The 18522-nt window shown below is 38.6% G+C and overlaps 1 protein-coding gene across 1 annotated transcript; it reads right to left on the bottom strand.

Moving 5' to 3' along the window:
• Positions 1 to 5198: 5198 nt before the first annotated feature.
• On the bottom strand, positions 5199 to 8487 carry LOC148676634 (uncharacterized). The gene is made up of 2 exons (XM_088622770.1): positions 8460 to 8487; positions 5199 to 6646 (listed from the first exon to the last, which is right to left on the bottom strand). The coding sequence occupies exons 1-2, from the start codon at positions 8485 to 8487 to the stop codon at positions 5607 to 5609; spliced, it is 1068 nt and encodes a 355-aa protein (XP_088478896.1). The 3' UTR covers positions 5199 to 5606.
• Between the last annotated feature and the right edge of the window lie 10035 nt (positions 8488 to 18522).

The raw sequence follows: 18522 nt of genomic DNA, 5'->3' as shown, positions 1-18522 counted from the left end.
CACCCATCTCTGTAAAGGTGGTGAAATTGAAATAAAGATTCTGCCATGATTTTCAAGGAGTTTGGATTCAAAGCAAATTAAGGATAATGTTTTGTAAAAACACAGATCGGAAAAAGGGGAATATTTCAAAGACTCTTTACTATCTCTCTTAGCTTGAAGTAGATCTGTCTCAGTCCACGCTGAAAAGCAAAAAGAGGAAAATCAAAGTGCCTAACTAGTTTGGTCACAGTCCTTCACCAAACACAAAATGATGACAGGATGCGAAACAGAGTAGGAAACGAAAGTGAATTTATACATTTTTGTATACAGAAGTATTTTAGTGTATTTCTATAGTCTCCTTTTGGGGTCTTTTCAGTGTATCATAATTAGACATAATGCATAAATATTATAATATGTAATATACAGTACATTTACCATAATCAGCCATGTATTTGCTTATACAATACATTTGTTTTATTATATACTGTATATTATATTTTAATATATAATATATAATATATATTATATCTTATTTATATATACCATATTCATTATATACATACTTCTATATGTTTGTGCCTCGAACATACAGTATATATCTCATAAGTCAAAAAGACCATTTTAAAACCTGAAAGAGTTTTAATATTTAAACATAATGTTTTGCTCAACGGCTCAGCAACAAAAGGACCCACCCCCAACTTTTTCCGTCACACAGATACTCACTGTCAGACCTGCCCAATATACCAAAGGAGTCCAGTCTACTGCGGGCTGGTGGTTTCACTGCAGGTTAAGAGCAGGTTAAAAGTCTGTATAGGGAGATCAACTACACAGGGGAAAAACAACCATATAACAACCACCACAAACAACCAACAACCATAAGGAAAATATGTATATACTTTAACTCTTAATCATCTCCACACCCCCTCTGGGGCACAGGATGCATAATGAATGTTCTGTCACTACCTGCAATAGCAACCTAGGTTTCACAGGGCCCAAATCAGCAGAGGTCAGTAAGTTGCTGATGCCAAGCATGAGTCCAAATGTGTAATGTAATGTTTCTTTATTAGCCCTATACAATTTCTTGCATTAGGAATTCATCTTTTCACATACCCCAGCTTTTCTCCATGGAGACACAGACACAGAGAGAAGCTTGGGGTCAGAGCACAGGGTCTGCCATTGTACAGCACCCCTGGAGCAGTTAGGGTGAAGGGCCTTGCTCAGGGGCCCAACGGAGTAGGATTCCTCTGCCAGCCATGCGATTTGAACCGGCAACCTTCCAGTTACAAGCGCAGATCCTTAGCCACAGCACCACCACTCCGCCCATAACTGTGACTGTTGTTGCAGTATATTTTGTCATTCTCTTATCTTAAGCTATAGTGTATCACACCTGAAGAAGGCTCCACGGCCGAAACGTTGTGTTCTCTTTCTTCTTTTTCTCAGCATGGAATAAACCTATTACTTGTTCCTTTGCAGCCTACGCATGCTGACGCAGCTACCCACCTGTACATTAGTATGTTTAATGTGTATTTAGATACCCCGGTGAGAAGGGCATTACAGTAATTAATGAGAGAGAAAAAAAAGAAAATGTTGACTAGCTTTTCATCAACAGTTAGTAACAACATAGGACATAGTCTGACATTTCTGATTATTTTTCAAAAGAAAGATGTTTTTGTAATATGTTGCACATGAGGGTCAAAATCAAGCCTGGATCAAGTATTACCTTCTGTACAGTACAGATGGGATTACTGGATTGGATTTACATGAAGGAAGTTTTGAGTCATCCATGTTTTATGTCAGAGATGCAATTAGTGAGAACAGAGGCAGCCAGTTTAGTGTAAGGTTTAGTATTGAGTGTCATCAGCATAGAAATGATAATCTAGGCCATGTGATCTTTATAACTGATCAAGTGGGAACATGTAAGTGCTGAAGAGGGGCCCAGTGAGTCCAATTTCAGAACTCAAATTACCAAGATAGACAAAGCGATGTCAATCAGTGAGGTAAGACTTGTACCATTTAAGAGCAATATCAGAAACTCCAAACAGTCTGAAGATGAAAAAGTAAGACATTGTGGTTAACAGTGTTAAAAGCATCACTGAGGTCAAGAAAAATAAAAAACAGAAAGAGAATTAAAATCAGAAGCTATAATAAGATTGTTAGTTACTCTAAACATTTGCAATGCTGTGTAGTTGGGGTTCATATTTGTTACTTGCAAGTAACTTAATTGTAACAGCATGTTCCAAAGAAAGAGTAGGTTAGATAGAGGTACAGTGATAGGACAGAAAAAGGGGATTATACTGTAAATATCAATGATGTCCCCATCACTGCCAGAAGGTCAAGACTGTTGAAATAAACTGTAACCCAGAAGAACTTGTTAAACAAGAGCCCATCATTATGTTTGTGCCAGGTTGAAGTCAAACATGGGAAATTGAATTTGTCTCTTTGATGAAGTCATATAACAGAACAGTCTGTTGTTCATGGATCAGGTGTTGAGTAATGCTGATCTAGCTGGTTTCAGTAGACCAAGGGGGTCTGTTGGAAAAAGTAGTGCATTCCAGGGAATGAAGGGAGATTAGATTGCTGAGGTCAGCACAACTGTGGGACAATCTAATAGCCTTGTGCAGAAAGCAGACACAGTACCTCCACAAGTGGAGAAGGAAGAAAAAAGCAACCACTACTGCTGCGATGGATATATCTCATTGGATGCAGGATCTTGATAACACAATACTCATATGTAGATTTACCAGAAAATCATTCTATTAAATAGGGGAGTATCTTATGAGCGTTTTGGTGGAATCTTGGATGACGACACAAAAACCAGGAAGGAAATCCTGGATCTGGAGAGTATAAGGTGGTTTTGAAGAGTACTCAGTTCAACAGCACAGATGTGGAAAGCTGGCAATAGATCAGAATCATGTTGGAACTCCAAATAGTATAAAATGTGCAAAAAGAAATGGCTACAGTAGGTGGGGAACATAATCATATTAAAGTAGTAAAAGCAATGGGAAAGGAGGAAAAAACGTATTGTAATGCTATGGGGTTCACGTGGGCGCCCTCACCACCGCCACATCAGGTCGGCCCCCCACCGTTGGCTCTCCCCCACTTAACTCGTAGTCTCCCTGGAGGCGTGCGTTCAAATCCCACCACTAACAACAATGTAACGCATACGGCCACCATTGAGTGTGAGAGCTGGATTACCAGAGTGGTGACGTCACCGCCCTTCCCTGTGAATAGCAGGGCCTGCAGCCGCTGGGCTGGGGGGAGATCTCTCTTTGGCTCAACAGGCTGGGTCCCTGTTGAGTGATGCCGGAGGCCTGGGTTTGAGTCCCCAACGGTGTGGGGCTGACCTGATGCGGCAGCAGGCGAGGGTGCCCACGTGAACCCCGTAGTGTTACAGTATTAAATAAATAAAAACAAGAAAATTGAAAACTGACGAGAGGAGCGGCAGGCAGACACACCTGCATTTCCCCTAAACCTCACATCAGCAAGTCAGAGATGTATTCAATATTTCTGAGATTGAAGAATGTCTGTCAATAAATTGCACTATTGTGAAACGTCAAGCCTGGATCAAATGTCACTCCAAAATGAAATGTTATAGCAAATTCTATATGTAAATCAAATCCTATAACAGATTGAGCCTTTTGCAGCCTACGTATGCTGATGCAACTGTGAGATGCAACCTTTTCAAACATCTTCAGGTTTAATCATCAATCGCATTGCATAATTTTCCTCAAAAGTTGTGAAACTCCACTAGAGGCTGCTAAAGGAATCTAATTGCTGCTAAGTTATAATTGACTAATTGGTGAAGGGTAAAAATTCACTTCTCACATGGAAATTATTACAAATGTTTGGAATATAAAGAGAATATAAAAGAATTTATACTTTTTTAGACAAAGAAGGGAAATGGTGTCTTCAACTGTAATTAATCTAGTCTAATTCTTTTTTTAATTAGATTTTTGAAGAGCTGATGAACAGAAAATGAAGAGGAACCAAAGAGATTTTTCTAATTAATACCTCTATGAGACAATCTGATTTTCGTAGTTACAAAGAGAGCAGGTTTCTCTGAAAGGTGACCACCAGTACATCATAGGAGTCTAGAGGGGTTTTGCATGCCAGTGACAGACCACCCAACCACACATGTAAAATCAGATGATAGGTTGGCTCAGGGCCATAGTCAGTGGCCGGGGGGTCAGCATTCACCACACTGTCCTCTCTTTATAGGCTATATGGAGACACTGAGCTCTGCTCTGTTCCATCCAATAATTCCAACGCAATCTCTGCCCTGAGGGATTGAAGGTTTTTAACAGTGGGCAATATGATCTCCTTGTAGCCTGGGGGACACTGGACGGACATGTCTCCCTGATACCATGTCTCTTAAAGTATTATGTTGTCTGTCTCCTTTATATTTTTGAACTCAGGATCTGTGCACTTTAGCCCTAAAGCTAATGCTTATAACAGGTTCGTTCTGTAAAATACAATTACTGTATTTTATGTTTTCTGGAATGAGGCAAATTATATTAATATTTAGAAAATGGTTTATTATTATGTTAATTCGTGATAGTGGTTTGTTTCATGAGCCGTGTGCAGATGAGGCTCAGGTAATGCTGTTTTTCTCCCGGCTTTGAGTCTGTCTCTGCTGCTGGTCTGGATGTAGGGATTGCCCTGTGGCACTGAATCTGATATGGCTCTGGAGATTCACTCTCTCTATTAGGCTATTAGGCTATTACTACACACTATAGAAGGAGATCCAATTTAGTTGTGTGGGTGGTCTGGGTACATTCCAAAAGATGCAGTCTTCATAAGGAGGAAACTTTTAAAAGTTAGCTAAGTAAAAACTCTTAAAGAAACATAAAAAATATGTAAGACACCTTTCACCAGTTTTTACCCTCTCAAAAGTAATTGATTGAGGATGGCGGATGTGACTGCAATTTAAAAGTTTAAGGTTTAAATTATTGACTATGAAGTTAATTAACAGAATTAATAATAAACACCAAAATCTATGGCAACTACCTCAAATGATACCCTGAAGGTTTCTGAGTGAGGCCTAAATAATACATTATTATTATTATTATTATTATTATTATTATTATTATTATTATTTATTTTTCTCTTTTCTAACGACCGCAGTGGGGGAGCTGAAGCCTTTACATACTTTTTAACTTATTAAGTTATCTTAATGTTATTTAATATAAAAAAAAAGATTAAACAGAGTGTTAACAAGGTCAATGCAATGTCACAATTTATTGAGAAATAAATGAAATCACAGAATAACAATTTTATAAACAGTTGTTTTTTTAAATGTAAGAATCTATAGATGTAAATGTAATCAATGGTAAACAGATTTAATGATTAGTACTTTTGGTTACGTAGGTTGAGATAATTCTTGTCACACTAGCACTTTATCCTACAGTATATTGCTTTGTATTATTCTCCTTCCTAAAACTTAGATAATGATAAACATTACTTCTATCATTCTATTTCTCAGCAAGTTATTTACAAAAAAAGCTTTCTTATTAATAAACCACTTCCGGTCTAGATTCAAGCCTCATCCCTAATGCAAGCTACAGTATGACTAACCCTGAAGAACCATGAAAGATAACACCTCACACATCCAGAGAATCAGCAAGATGTTACTTTCTGGCTGGTGGGAGAGGAATGTCAGTAGGTGGTGTAGGATCATCATCAAATCTCATGTCACGGCATAACAGGACATCTTCCTTGCCAAAGCCAAGCTTGTACTGCCACACATATATTTTTTGGTGGGGCTTCAGAGTCAGGTTCACGCTCTCTGCTACCTCAGTTGCCTCTTCCCAGTTTTCACCTTCTGTGTTGACACTTTTCCCGCCATATTCTGCTGACAACGAGAATTGGAATTTGGCAATGCTTTCAGTCAGAGTCCCTGACTGATACGTAGCGCTCATTGACACTTTCCAGTTGTGCTCTATACTTGACGTCTTGGACTTGACGTAGCCCACTTTCCGGGTTATCTTTTTTTCCCAGGTTATGGGAGTTTCAGAATCATTGGCAATGGTCTTAATGAGCTCCCATTTCCCAAATGCTGGGCCATAAGTCTCACCCAGCCCTCCAGGAAGGAAGTTGACTACATCAGGATGAATTGAGAATGTCTCTGCCTTAGTATCTTCGTTAAGGTTATCAGTTTTGTGGTACTGGATTCCCCACTGATCTTTTTGCTTGACAAAGTAAGTGTAGCTCTTTGTGCCCCAGTAATACAGGCCATCCTTGCAATTGGGATGCAGGGTGTATTCTACTGCATCACTATCTTTGTTCATATTGGAAGTTCGGCGGTACACGCCTCTGCTCTTAAAGATAATATAGAAATTTCCATAAGCAGACAGATAGTGGTCACCTCCACGACAGTTTGGGTGGAGGTCATACACCACAGCATCAGTGTCAGCACTCATATTGGACACACGGCGATAAACGTTGCCCTTGATGATGTAAAATGTGTTGTCGTCATAGGCAAGGTAGTGGTCTCCACCCTGACAAGAGGGGTGCAAGCTGTAAACTTTAAGGTCGCTACCCTGATGGAAACTTGTTGACCACATGTAACAGCCAAGATCAGAGCGTACTATATAATAATTTGAATCCACACCACAGAAATCAACACCTTTGGCTTTGCTCTTTGGGATGATGCCTTCCATCTTCTTTTCTGAAAATTGAATGAACAGAAAGATTAAGTCACCTAAAACAACATCAGGATTCTCATGGTTGTGTTAGCATTTGCTACATTTTTACAGTGTTAAGTCAAGTCTAGTCACTCTTTATTGCAACAGCGTAAAGAGCACTTTATGCAGAGCTGTCTAATTATCCGAAGTATTATCATCCTGTCATTAACACAGAATATCCAAACCAAGTGTTTTTTCATTTGGGTTTATAAAAGAAAATCTGCAAAAACATTAAATCATAGCCCACAGGATCATAGCCCATAGGATGATGGGTATGATAGTGATTGAACATTCACTATTCCAAGTATCAATTCATTGACACGAGGTCCTGACATTTTGCTTTTCATACTTTTACACAATGTTGAAAACATTTTACACAATATATAAACTGCAGTTTTCAAACTTTTTTGTATTTCTTCCCAATATACACATAAATACAATAACCACCAAAAACCACTTAACCACATCTTTATGCAAATTGTAGTTACAATATATTTTAACACAAATGTCACAAATTGGGGGTACCCAGCCAGGCACAAAATGTTACAAATTGCGGACAGAAGCAGACCAAAAAAATCATTCCCTCTCTACAGTATATTTAGAAATTATTCAATTATAGGTACATGGAATAACCATTTAATAAAAATTGTAATTGGTGTGCATAATTGAACACAATACCAGAATGTTTGTAAGCAACTTTGAGTTCTGCTCTACATGCTGTTTAAACTGTACTTGTGCCCTGTGTAACCAAATTAGAACATTTAACTCAGTTTTTTCAGCTTTATAAAATAACCCAATAAAATTAACAGTTCTGTTTATGTGGACTGCACATATCTTTAGTTACTCTTTTGTTTTCTTTCCAACCAATGACATTTAAAAGACCGTTATTTTTTTCACAACTTATATTTAAATAATACGTATTACCGAATTGCATTTTAAGAAATCATAGCTTTTTGTATAAGTGCAATTACGCACTAGCTAGAATATGGCACAACTGTGGTGTACATGAGTTTATACTGAAGGAATTACAGTTCATACACGTATTGTGCATAAATACCTCTTATGACAATATATAGCAGAACAGTACAAACTCAAGATAGTTTATAATGTTTCTTAACTGAGTATTGGTTTAAACTTTTCTTTGATTAAAGAAAAACTCTTTATAGAGTGCAGACTTGTATCAGCTACAATGCGAATTACAGCATGTGACAGACAAAGTCATTTAAATCCCTACAAAACAGTGGTTCACAAACTGTAGTACGCATACCCAACCTCAGGTTGTATGCCAGATGAGCCTGGAAATTTGTGTGCACTGAAAAATTGGGAATTTAATAATGAAAAATTGTGTCATTTTTTCCATCTGTAATTTAATCGGGTTCAGAAAGCTTGAGATGGGTTTACATATTTTCTATTTAAATAAAATTAGTTTGGGTGTCAAATACGCAGCCTATGTATTTAGCTACATCGATATAGCGCACGGTAATACTTGAGTGGACACGAGGGATACTATGCATAAACCATTGTATAGGAATGCGTGCTATGAACCTACAGTAAGTGACCAATTGTATTAAAAGATGTTTTAGGCAAATAGGGAGGTAGGAGGATATGCGTGATTTTGGAACACTGCCAATCTTGTAAGCACAGGAAAGTGTGATAGATAGAAAAATATTTAAGGACTGTTCTATGTTAATTCCTTTGAGTAAAAATACACTGAGCATCTCTGTGTTTCGCTCCCATGCACATGAAATAAAAACAGTTCCACATTCACCAACAGAACAATTGATCAAAAATGAATACCTCGGTTATACTGCATCTTGTTCTGCATTTTTTTATATTGTTTACTGACAAAGATTGTTGAAGGCAACAGAAGAATAGGTTTCCAAGTATCACTATACAGCACCCCAGTTGTCAGATCCAAGTTGTATGTAAGCATTTTAGGGAAACTGCCTCATCCAAGTTACACAAGAGAGTGTAAAACCTGGATAAAAACTTTTTTGAGTTCCCACTCAACACCATTGAAAAAAACAACACCATTGTTCTTGATGCCCACATAATGTGTGACCTGGAGATACTTGTCAGTATATCGTACTCTTGTTAGTGTCTTGTTATTATATTTTATTGTACTTGGAGACACTCAAATAATTTAAATTCCCCTCTTCCAAATAGGTCAGAAATTCTATTTGAATTTAAAGTGTAAATTTCTATTTGAATGTAAGGTGGGAATCTGTCACCTTTTTAGGTGGTATTTCAGGGTAGGTCAGCATTGCCTACTAGTGAAGATAATATTCTGTATAAAGAGAGGAACAAAAAAACAAGAATTTACAGAGGACAGATGCAAGATTACTTGATCACCTGAATCTTAAGGTATGTGATGCCCTTGAGGTTCCAGTGGAATAGTTTAATATTAGGTTGGTCCTAATGGTTTAATATAGGTAGCATATACACAGTATACTGTACCACCATAAGCTGGTATAATTATAGTATATAAAACATCATTTTAAGCTCACATTTTCATCATGTGAGCTAGCTTCTTTAATTTCCATTCCGCTTTGTCTATTCTTTTAATTATCATGTCCATTTTATTTGATAAAACATCAAAGAGTTCTCAACTCGCTGCAAGTTTAGAGTATAGCATTTCAGCAATTGTTGTTGTTACTCAGTTTGTTGATCCTAATTAAAGAATGTTATTGTGTAAGAAATATTTTTCCTTGTTGTATCATGTGAAATTTAGCTCCAATGGTAATATTTCTGTAAACCAAGTAATAATTTAAAAATATCTGTTAATAGGGAGGCCCCATATCTTTCCTTATATAATGTTTTGTTTATCATTGGGTACTATATATTTCATTACAGTTAACCTAGAAGAGAAAAAAACAATTCTTCTATGTTAAAAGTTCAGTTAATAAAGGATAATGAACCAGTATCCTTGTTTTATTGACACGTAAGGTAAAGCCACACTTCTTAAATCTTAAATAGTTTAGTATTCATGGAAAAAAAATACATATCCAGTCCTTAAGAGCAAAAATATCTTGCATTTTGTGACTTTTAATAATATAAATAACAGTTTTCATATTAGAGAAAGAATGAGTGAACACTTTGGACTTTAAAACAGTGAAAATTTGGGGTATTATTTACTGGAAAAAGTGACTTTAAACTACTGTCTTAAAACATATTTTTATGAAGGTAGTTTTTTGTTCCTGTGAATTATAAGACAAGTGAACTTGTGTAAGATGAACACTTTAATACATTTAATATTTTAATTTAGTATAATAATTAAATGAGCTAATAAAACATGAATACTTAAAAGCTGATAATTATAATTGAGATTAGTGTAAGTGGAGACATTTTATTAGGGCAGCACTGTGGTGCAGTGGTTAGCAGCTCTGGAGCCCTAGGTTTGAGTTTGGATCCAGGATGCTATTTGTGTTATTTATCTGATCTGATGCTGTGCTTTCCTCTCAGACTCCAGAGACATACTAGTGGGTTAATGGACTTCTGGGGAAAAACAATTGGTCTCTGGTATGTTGTGGTTGAGTGTGCCTTGTGTCCATTGCTTGCTGGATTAGGCTCTGGCATCACCTTTAGCCCCATTCTAAATAAAGTGGTTAGAAAATGCATGGATGGACAATATTCTAAATCTTCTATTGACTTCATTCATCTGCATTAAAATACTAGTAGTTTATATAATTTTTTTGTATGCTTAAGTTTTGTTTTCCCATAAATGTGAGTAACATATCACTGGAAAATGTATATCACTTAATTTAATTGTAAACTCAAGGGACTTTACTGATTTCATCCAGGAGTCTTACTCTTTTTTATGACATTGAGTTTATTTAAAGTTCTTTTTATAACTCTGGGGCTCAGAAATGCTTACATCTGAGCAGAACATAATGTAGTGAAATTTTATAAAACATTTAACATTACATATATAAAAGTGTATACATTTTCCTGCACTTTACAGCTAGTTCTGTCAAATAATCATTATTTTAAAACAAAAATAATTATTACTTGAATAAGATCCTTGAATACTAATGCAGATAGATGCTTTCAAAAGGTAAAGTGAAATGCAGATTAAACAGAATTGTATCATGCAGATACAGTTATGCAAGACAGGACAGAAATAAAAAATAAAAAAAGTTACTTACAGTTATTGTGCTGCAAGATAGAGAGTGAAGTTCAGATTTTCTTCTCCTCCTATAAGTAGTGGCTGATGTAAAATGGGGCATCACTATATATACAGTAAAGGGAAATAATATCCCCACCTGCTAGAAGTGGTACCAGCCAATGAGCACTTAATGACCGGAGACAATGTTCACTGAGAGGTGTGTCAGAGCTTCCCATATCCCTCCCAGGCCATACATTGTTTCCCAGCACCAGGTTCCAGTTCCTCCTGGGCTCTTATCAATAAATGCCTTAATTTTCCCCCTGGGTCTCTATCAATAAATTGCCAGCTGACAGATACACAGTAGACGCTCCAGCAAGTCTTAATTTCCCCCCCTGGGTCTCTTATCTAAAATGTTTTTTTCCCTTACCAGCACCCTCCAGTTTCTCTTTCTCAAATAACTTTCCACAATTCTTACATTTATTTCAACTTCTCAATATTTCCTTCCTTCTTTTCATTTATTTCATTATTTGGTAAGATGATTGGTGCTGAAGGAAAGGGTTAAGAGCTTCTTGGAGCCCCTAATTGTTGCTGGGTAGGATAGGCTGCGTAAGAAACAAGAGATGTTGTAAACCTAGTTGAGTACACCCTCTGGCAGTGATCTGGAACTAAAGTATGCCAAACCTAAACAATAACAAGATGCTCCAGGGCTGGTGGGGGGTTGGATTGTAAATAAGCTGTCTGTTTCACAAATGTTCTTGCTTAATACACAGATATGTTGATTGCTCCCTTAGGGGATGGGTGGTGGTGCCAATTATCAGGAATCTCTTCATCTTCTGTGCTTAGTCTTACAGTATGTGTCTATATGAACAGGGACACCCTGACTCATGTTTTACTGAAAAAATAATAAAATGGCCATACCACTACACCATAAGTAAACAAAAGACATACCACTACACCATAAACAATAATTATAAGTAAAATCATAGAATATTACAGAACCAAAAAACATCAAGCAAACCATACAAAATAAGAAACTTCCATTTTACAAATTAGCACACTCTGACTCATACTTTGAATTTCACCGCTACTTTGTGGCTACACCAATCCTTTATACATACATAATAAACTCACTGTACCTTATTCACAGAGAACCTGACTAAAAGTGTTCATTTTCTATATAGTGTAAAATACTGTATATCTTACCAATGGGAAAATGCAAGGTGTAGAAAAATCAGGAGAGGAAGACAAAAAAAAACAAAACAATTCCTACATTATTATCAATATTCTGCACTTTTCAAAAATACTTCTAATGGGCTCCATACATGCTTACATTCATTATTTTTTTTCACTGTAGACTATATGATATATTTTCTTTTATCTGTCTTACAACTTTGTTAAATGATGTTTTGTAAAAATGTTCTGTACTATCCACCTGTTTTTCCAAGATTATGTTTTAGCAATGATACAAAGGGTGTGAAATTTATCTCTGTGAACTGGTACTTTTGATAGTTCTAGGATGCAAATAAAAGGAATAAATGAGATTGAAGTCTTTCTCCACAGTGAATGTTCAGAAAGATTGTATGTGCTGATAGATCTACAGTAAATGCAGCAATGATCCTTTATGAACGTTAAATTTTGCATATATTCCTGTGCCTTTTGCCAGGTTTTGGGGAGTATAATAAAGTCTATTTAAATTTTTATATAAAAGCAGTTTATTGTGTATGACTCTGTTGTATAACTGGCATTGTGCCAGACACCACAAAGAGATCAGCTAACCCAGCGAGACACACTACTGTTAAATACCTGTCTGAGTTTGCATTGAGCAAATTGTTAAAAGTCAGAGCCTTCACTTGTATATAATAATTGTCTGTCATAATTTGTTCCTGTAATCATCGAATTGCTGAGAAAATGTTTTTGTAAGATATTAGTACCGCATAGTTATAAAATTATTTCCTTGGGAGAGATGTTTGATTATCACTTATGTGTTCCATCTTACTAACACCTCCCTGAAACCATACTGGCCCGTTGATCGGTTTAGACTGTATACTTAATCTTGGTAGTCTAAAAAGTGATTGATTTAAAGACAATGAGGCATCAAAGGATAAAGATATCTTGCAGATCTTAGGTATTATAAATGAAGAAATAATTGATGCTTCAATAAGCAATAGAAATAAACAATGAATAATGTATACTTTTCATTATTTTCTGTTATTTATTTGACATTTCTTGGAATGTGGAGAAAATCGTTCCAGGTCCAGCCTTCATGAAAAATGATGCAGAATTGTTTATATCTGTTCAATTACTCAAATATTTATCCAATGTAGAAGTCACATTGTCCTGGATATTTATTTCTAATGTCTGTACTGAGTAAGACACAAAACAAATCTGAAGGTTAGGGTTACATGGGTTGCCCTTCGGTTTCCTCTGGGGACAGTGTTAAATGTTGTGCTTGAAGCATTTTGCTTTAATTTTGGCTGCTTGTACTGGCCTGCATTATACTTATTTAATGGTACATCTGTTCCAGGAGTCTTTTGACATTGAGTTTCCTTTGTGCCTGAAGCATATTTTATATCTAGCTGCCTGTACAGGTCTGTACTGTAGTTATTTAAAGGTGCATCCACTCCAGGAGTGCTTGACAGGAGATTAACTATACTTTATTTCATGCAAATTCTGTTTTTCTCTCAGTGACTCATTGTATCATAATGGTAAATGTGAAATTGTATCCCAGTCCCATTCTTTATTTCATTCTGATAGTTTAAACTGTATGTCTTTTATTTTGGAGAGCAAGGAGGTTTTTGTTAAAACCCTTTGCTTTTTGTTAAAGCTAGCTAGTCTGATTCTCTGGGATTCTCTAAGTGTGACAGAGGACTCTGTCACTAGGCATGGGTAGCACAGGAAAATCACACAAATACACACATTCCACAGGCCAATTGCTAGCTAACTCCTGAGGGGGCACACTCAGGGCTTGGCTGGTGACTTCATTTGTTAATTTGAGGCATAGTGGCATCCAGATACATACCCATATAAGCATACATACTGTATTGTATAGACCATTTTTTAATGTTGCGATCGTGTGAATGGACAGCCCTCTCCATTTGTGTGGTACTTATTGTTTGTTTGTTGTTCGAGACTTCCTGGTCCTGTCATGTTGTCAGCCTATGGTGACGCCAATGGTCCAAAACTAACCCCTACTTCTAAAGGCATATTTATAGCGTGTAAAGGAAAAACCTCATGCAGGTTTCAATGGAAAGATTCCATTTTTACTTTTACTTGGGGAAAGGGTAAAAAAGGAAGCTGTAAATGTTATTTTTGGATACATCTGTTTTTTTCTTTCTTCTTTTGTTTTGGAAATTATTATGACCAGACTGAATGAATTGTGAAACATTTTGTGTGGAAAATTAAAGATAATTAGGATAATGGTTTATTCCACGGGGAGGGGCTTACAATTGATATAAGCTGCTCCTCAGTCTAAAAGGTTAGTTGAGTTGGATGTTCGGGAGTGAAGGATTAAGAGTGTCTGAGTATGTAGAGTTCTAGATGGATCTTTTTTTATTTCCTTTTGTTTTAGGAGCTGTTTTATTGTAAATCTTTTTGTATTTTTCTTGTCGGGAAGAAGAGCACTGTAAATAAATTGAACTTTGATATAACTGAGTGCTTTACAGCGTTGCCATCATTGGGGAAAAGGACCTGCTCTGGCCACTGCATGGGCCATTTTGCGACACCATGATTTACTCAATCACAATTTACTCCCATTAGAATTCAAAATATATTTTTTATATGCATCACAGTTGAAGAAAGATGTGAAGACGGGGGTTTGAATTTAATCTTTTCTGTAGGGGGTTTAGACTTCCAAGTCACAAGCTGGGGTTTATGGCAGGAAAGGGGGTTAACTGATAAGGATTGCAGATGCCAGCTAGGAACCCCCCTGGGTGTAATGTTAAACTGACCATTTGCCCAGAACATCGTAAACTGGCCAAATACCATGAACCCCCCTCTTTACCATCAGACCGAGTGACGTCAGAAACGGAGAAGAAAACACTATATAACCCAAAAGTTTGTAACAGTACGTTGAACAATACTTCGGTTTTGTTGTTTCTTGCGGGAAACAAGACTTCGGCTTTATTGTTCCTTGCATGCAATAAACTCATCTGTTTCACTTCATCTCGGGATCAAGAACCTTATTTCTTCTGTTACAACAAATTTGGCGTAGTCGGCAGGATTTTCCAGAAGGCGCAGAACTTCCCATCGGCAGGAGAGACGGTCAGCGCGCACATAACTAAGAGGTAAGGACTCCTCTTTTATTTAAAAGTCCCGACTCTCTCTGACCGATTGGGAAATCTCTGCTCCCTGCGAGAATCGCCCGAGATGACGGAGTAAACGTGAGTTTCTGAATTCCTCTGGCCCGGGGAAGGCACCGGTGTATGTAATGGGTTGTTTGCTGTAAGCCCAGAATTTGGTCTGGCAGGGGTTCCGCGGTATTGTGTACAGGCGTTCGAAGCTGGTGTATGCCTTAATTGCGCGTGGAGTTTTGAACGGGTTTTGGACCCTTACCGTGAAGTTCAGGACTGGTGTGGGTCTTAATTGCACCCGGAGTTCTGAAGGTCAGAACTGGTTTGGGTCTTAATTGCACCCGGAGTTCTGAGGCTCAGAATCGGTGTGGGCCTTAATTGCGCCCGGGGTTCTAGAGCAAGTGGTGCATTAAATGCACGTAGTTCAGGACTGGTGTGGGTCTTAATTGCACCCGGAGTTCTGAAGGTCAGAACTGGTTTGGGTCTTAATTGCACCCGGAGTTCTGTGGCTCGGGATCGGTGTGGGCCTTAATTGCGCCCGGGGTTCTGGAGCTGAGTGGTGCATTAAATGCACGTATAATTCAGGACTGGTGTGGGTCTTAATTGCACCCGGAGTTCTGAAGGTCAGAACTGGTTTGGGTCTTAATTGCACCCGGAGTTCTGTGGCTCGGGATCGGTGTGGGCCTTAATTGCGCCCGGGGTTCTGGAGCTGAGTGGTGCATTAAATGAACGTATTATCCAGGATTGGTGTGGGCTTTAATTACGCCCGGGGTCCTGAGATTAGCTACGCCTTGATCGTGCACAGATTGGAGTGGCGTGGTTTCTGGCGTGGCGTGGTTTTTTTTTTGTTTTAAAGGAAACAGGAGTAGAAGAGATATATGTATGTATGTTTTTGGTGTTTTCCTTGTTTGTGAAATACATATACACACGCGCGACACTGGCATGGGCGCACCTCATAGTGGGGAGCGGGGCATTAAGTGGCAGGATTTGGGGGACGTTGAGACCCGAGAATCGCCCTGATTGAGCTCAGTGCGTAAGTCCACCCCGGGGCAAAAGCAGCGATGCTGGCGTTCTGGGGATGGTGAATTACTGATCAAGAAAGGGGGTTTTCGAGGTCTCGTTTCTTACCTGTGAACAGTGCGGTGTAAGTCCTCTCTAAAGTCTCGGAGAGGCATTTAGATCTGGAGGTAACAGACGCCCTTAGCTGAATGAGTGCAGGAATGCACAGGTTTTTCCAAGTGAAAACATCCCCCTACTGAATGAGCTGTTACCTCACACACGACAAAAGTAAATCTTAAAGAGACCGAACATGTGCGCTAACTGATGGTTTGAGAAAGTGGTGGAAGGGTCCGTTTAAATATCGGAAAAGTGTAAGTTGACGGAAAAGAAGGAGAAAAATATGGAAAAAGCTGAGCTTGTCAGAGGGAATTTGGGGCGAAGACGCCTGTAAAGAAAGCATATATGAGTATTGATTGGCAAAAGCACAAGCATGTAGCTCCCACCCTGGTGCACGGCCGGCACCAGTAGTGGCAGATACATGACGAAAAAGAAAGAAATTGGGATGTGACTTAAAAGTGTGTTTACGGGGAAAATAAATACCCGGAAGAAAATATACTTTACTCGCTACGAAAGAGTATAGAAAAAAAAAGCTAAAAGAGGCAGTACAGGAGAATGAGAAACTAAAGAAGGAATTAACTCCTGGTCACGCTGCACTGGTTAATGTGCTGCAGCCAGCGACTAAGTTATATCCTGCTCTCCCACAGGGGAACAAACAGGCAGGAAACGAAAATAATTGGGATCAATTCCCTCAGTGGCCATATGGAGAAGGGGGGTCTGATTGGGATAACACTTGGTATGAGTGTGATAAAGACGGATCAGGGTCTCCCCTGTTAGAGGGAGGGCGCCCGCAGATCTGTACTCTCACTCGAAGTGGGAAAGGACTTGATGTAGCAGGGGCTGGCACCGTTGATGACAGCGCCACTCTAACACTGTCTCGCACCCCGTCAAGGGGGTCTGCAATCGCACCTACCTTCCCTGATTTCCCCCATACGATCAAATCCAAAACCGTAAGATATTGACCGGTGGGCTAAAGTACCGCACCCGAAATTAGAAATGCAGCGAACCTGGAGTGCGCTTCAGGAATTAAAATGATTCATGTAGAAGTAAAACAAGAATACAGCACATTGTATTACGAAGAGAAAAATATATTCTCGATGTGTATGTGTGTTTTATGAATTTGTGTGCCGGCATGTATGTGTGTAACTGTGAGTTTTGGTCTACTAAATGACGGTGTGAGTGTGTTTAGCCAGCGGGACTGGCTAGAGACGTAACTAAAGAGACTTGACGAAAATCAACTTAAGGAGATTGGAAAATATAAGAGCGTCTGAAACGTATAAGTACAGTACAGGTGGACGTAAAAGTAGTTAAACAGTTTTTGTATTATTAGAAATTATTATAAATTGTAATTTATACAATTAGTTGCAATAGTGGAAACAATTTGGTTTTATTCGAATGTCTCGAAACCAGACATGCTGAAACGCTGTAGGTTTAGAATCGAGACTGGGGAGAATAACGTCTTGTGAGAAAATCTGTTTACCTAACGATTAGATCCTGTTAATCCCTTGTAGCCTCCCTAAGTCTGTCCCAGTCCAGTGGTTAAAAATGTACTGTTAATGGAGTGGTGGTTTCTCTGTTAGGGGATACTGGAGCACTACTGTCATGCTTGTTTCACTCCTCTGTTCAACAGTGTACTATAGAGCAATGTATAGGGGAAGATGGCAGGAGGCCACAGGAGTATTGGGACAGCAAGTTTTACTTGCCGAGTACCAGATTTTAATGGGTGGTTTGATCCCAGATCTATTGGGTTGAAATATTATGCATTACAAAGAATGACTATGCAGAACAGGGTATCACGTGGCTTCAACTGGCTGTGATCACTCAGTATGTTGATGGTATTCTGAGTGCTTCCCCTGACGAGGAAACCCACAAGTCTGAGTTGCTTCAGCTTTAGAGTGTCTAATAGAAGCAGTTATGATAAGGCCCTTTTGTGTCTAGCATTGTGGAATTTTAACAGGGCCTGGGTAATATGTTTTTTGCAGGGTGAGCACAACTCTTAACAGATCTGCTTAAGGGGGGAGTGCAGTACAAGGACAAGATTGCCTTGGTTCCTGCAGCAAAAGCCGCCTTTAATAATTTGAAACAAGTTCTCTTACAGGTGCTGAGACTGGGGTTTCCTCAGAGGGATCAACCATTCCTTTGTATTATTGCAAGTAGCTGACAGAGGCCACCCAAGGAGCCCGCGAGCAGGTCCTGGAGGCGTGGGGACCACCACCTGAAGGAGGGCACAACCTCATCCCAGGAGAGTGGGTGTGGATCAGGAAATTTCCTTCACAGGTTCTCCAGCCCAGGTGGGATCCAGATCCTGTTGACAACCGAGTCTGCGGTTCGAGTGGAAGGAAAAGATCGC

The sequence above is a fragment of the Lepisosteus platostomus genome, chromosome 2 (genome assembly GCF_059453375.1).
Source record: "Lepisosteus platostomus isolate fLepPlt1 chromosome 2, fLepPlt1.hap1, whole genome shotgun sequence".
Taxonomy (NCBI): Eukaryota; Metazoa; Chordata; class Actinopteri; order Semionotiformes; family Lepisosteidae; genus Lepisosteus; species Lepisosteus platostomus.
Note: the sequence above shows the minus strand (reverse complement) of the source record. Positions and strands in the feature narration are given on the sequence as shown.

Bases quoted from the DNA above. Each gene is read 5' to 3' on its own strand.
- LOC148676634 (XM_088622770.1), bottom strand. From the start codon at position 8,487: ATGCAGAACAAGATGCAGTATAACCGAG. The intron at 6,647-8,459 runs GTATTCATTTTT...TTCAATTTTCAG, and splicing joins CAAGATGCAGTATAACCGAG to AAAAGAAGATGGAAGGCATC.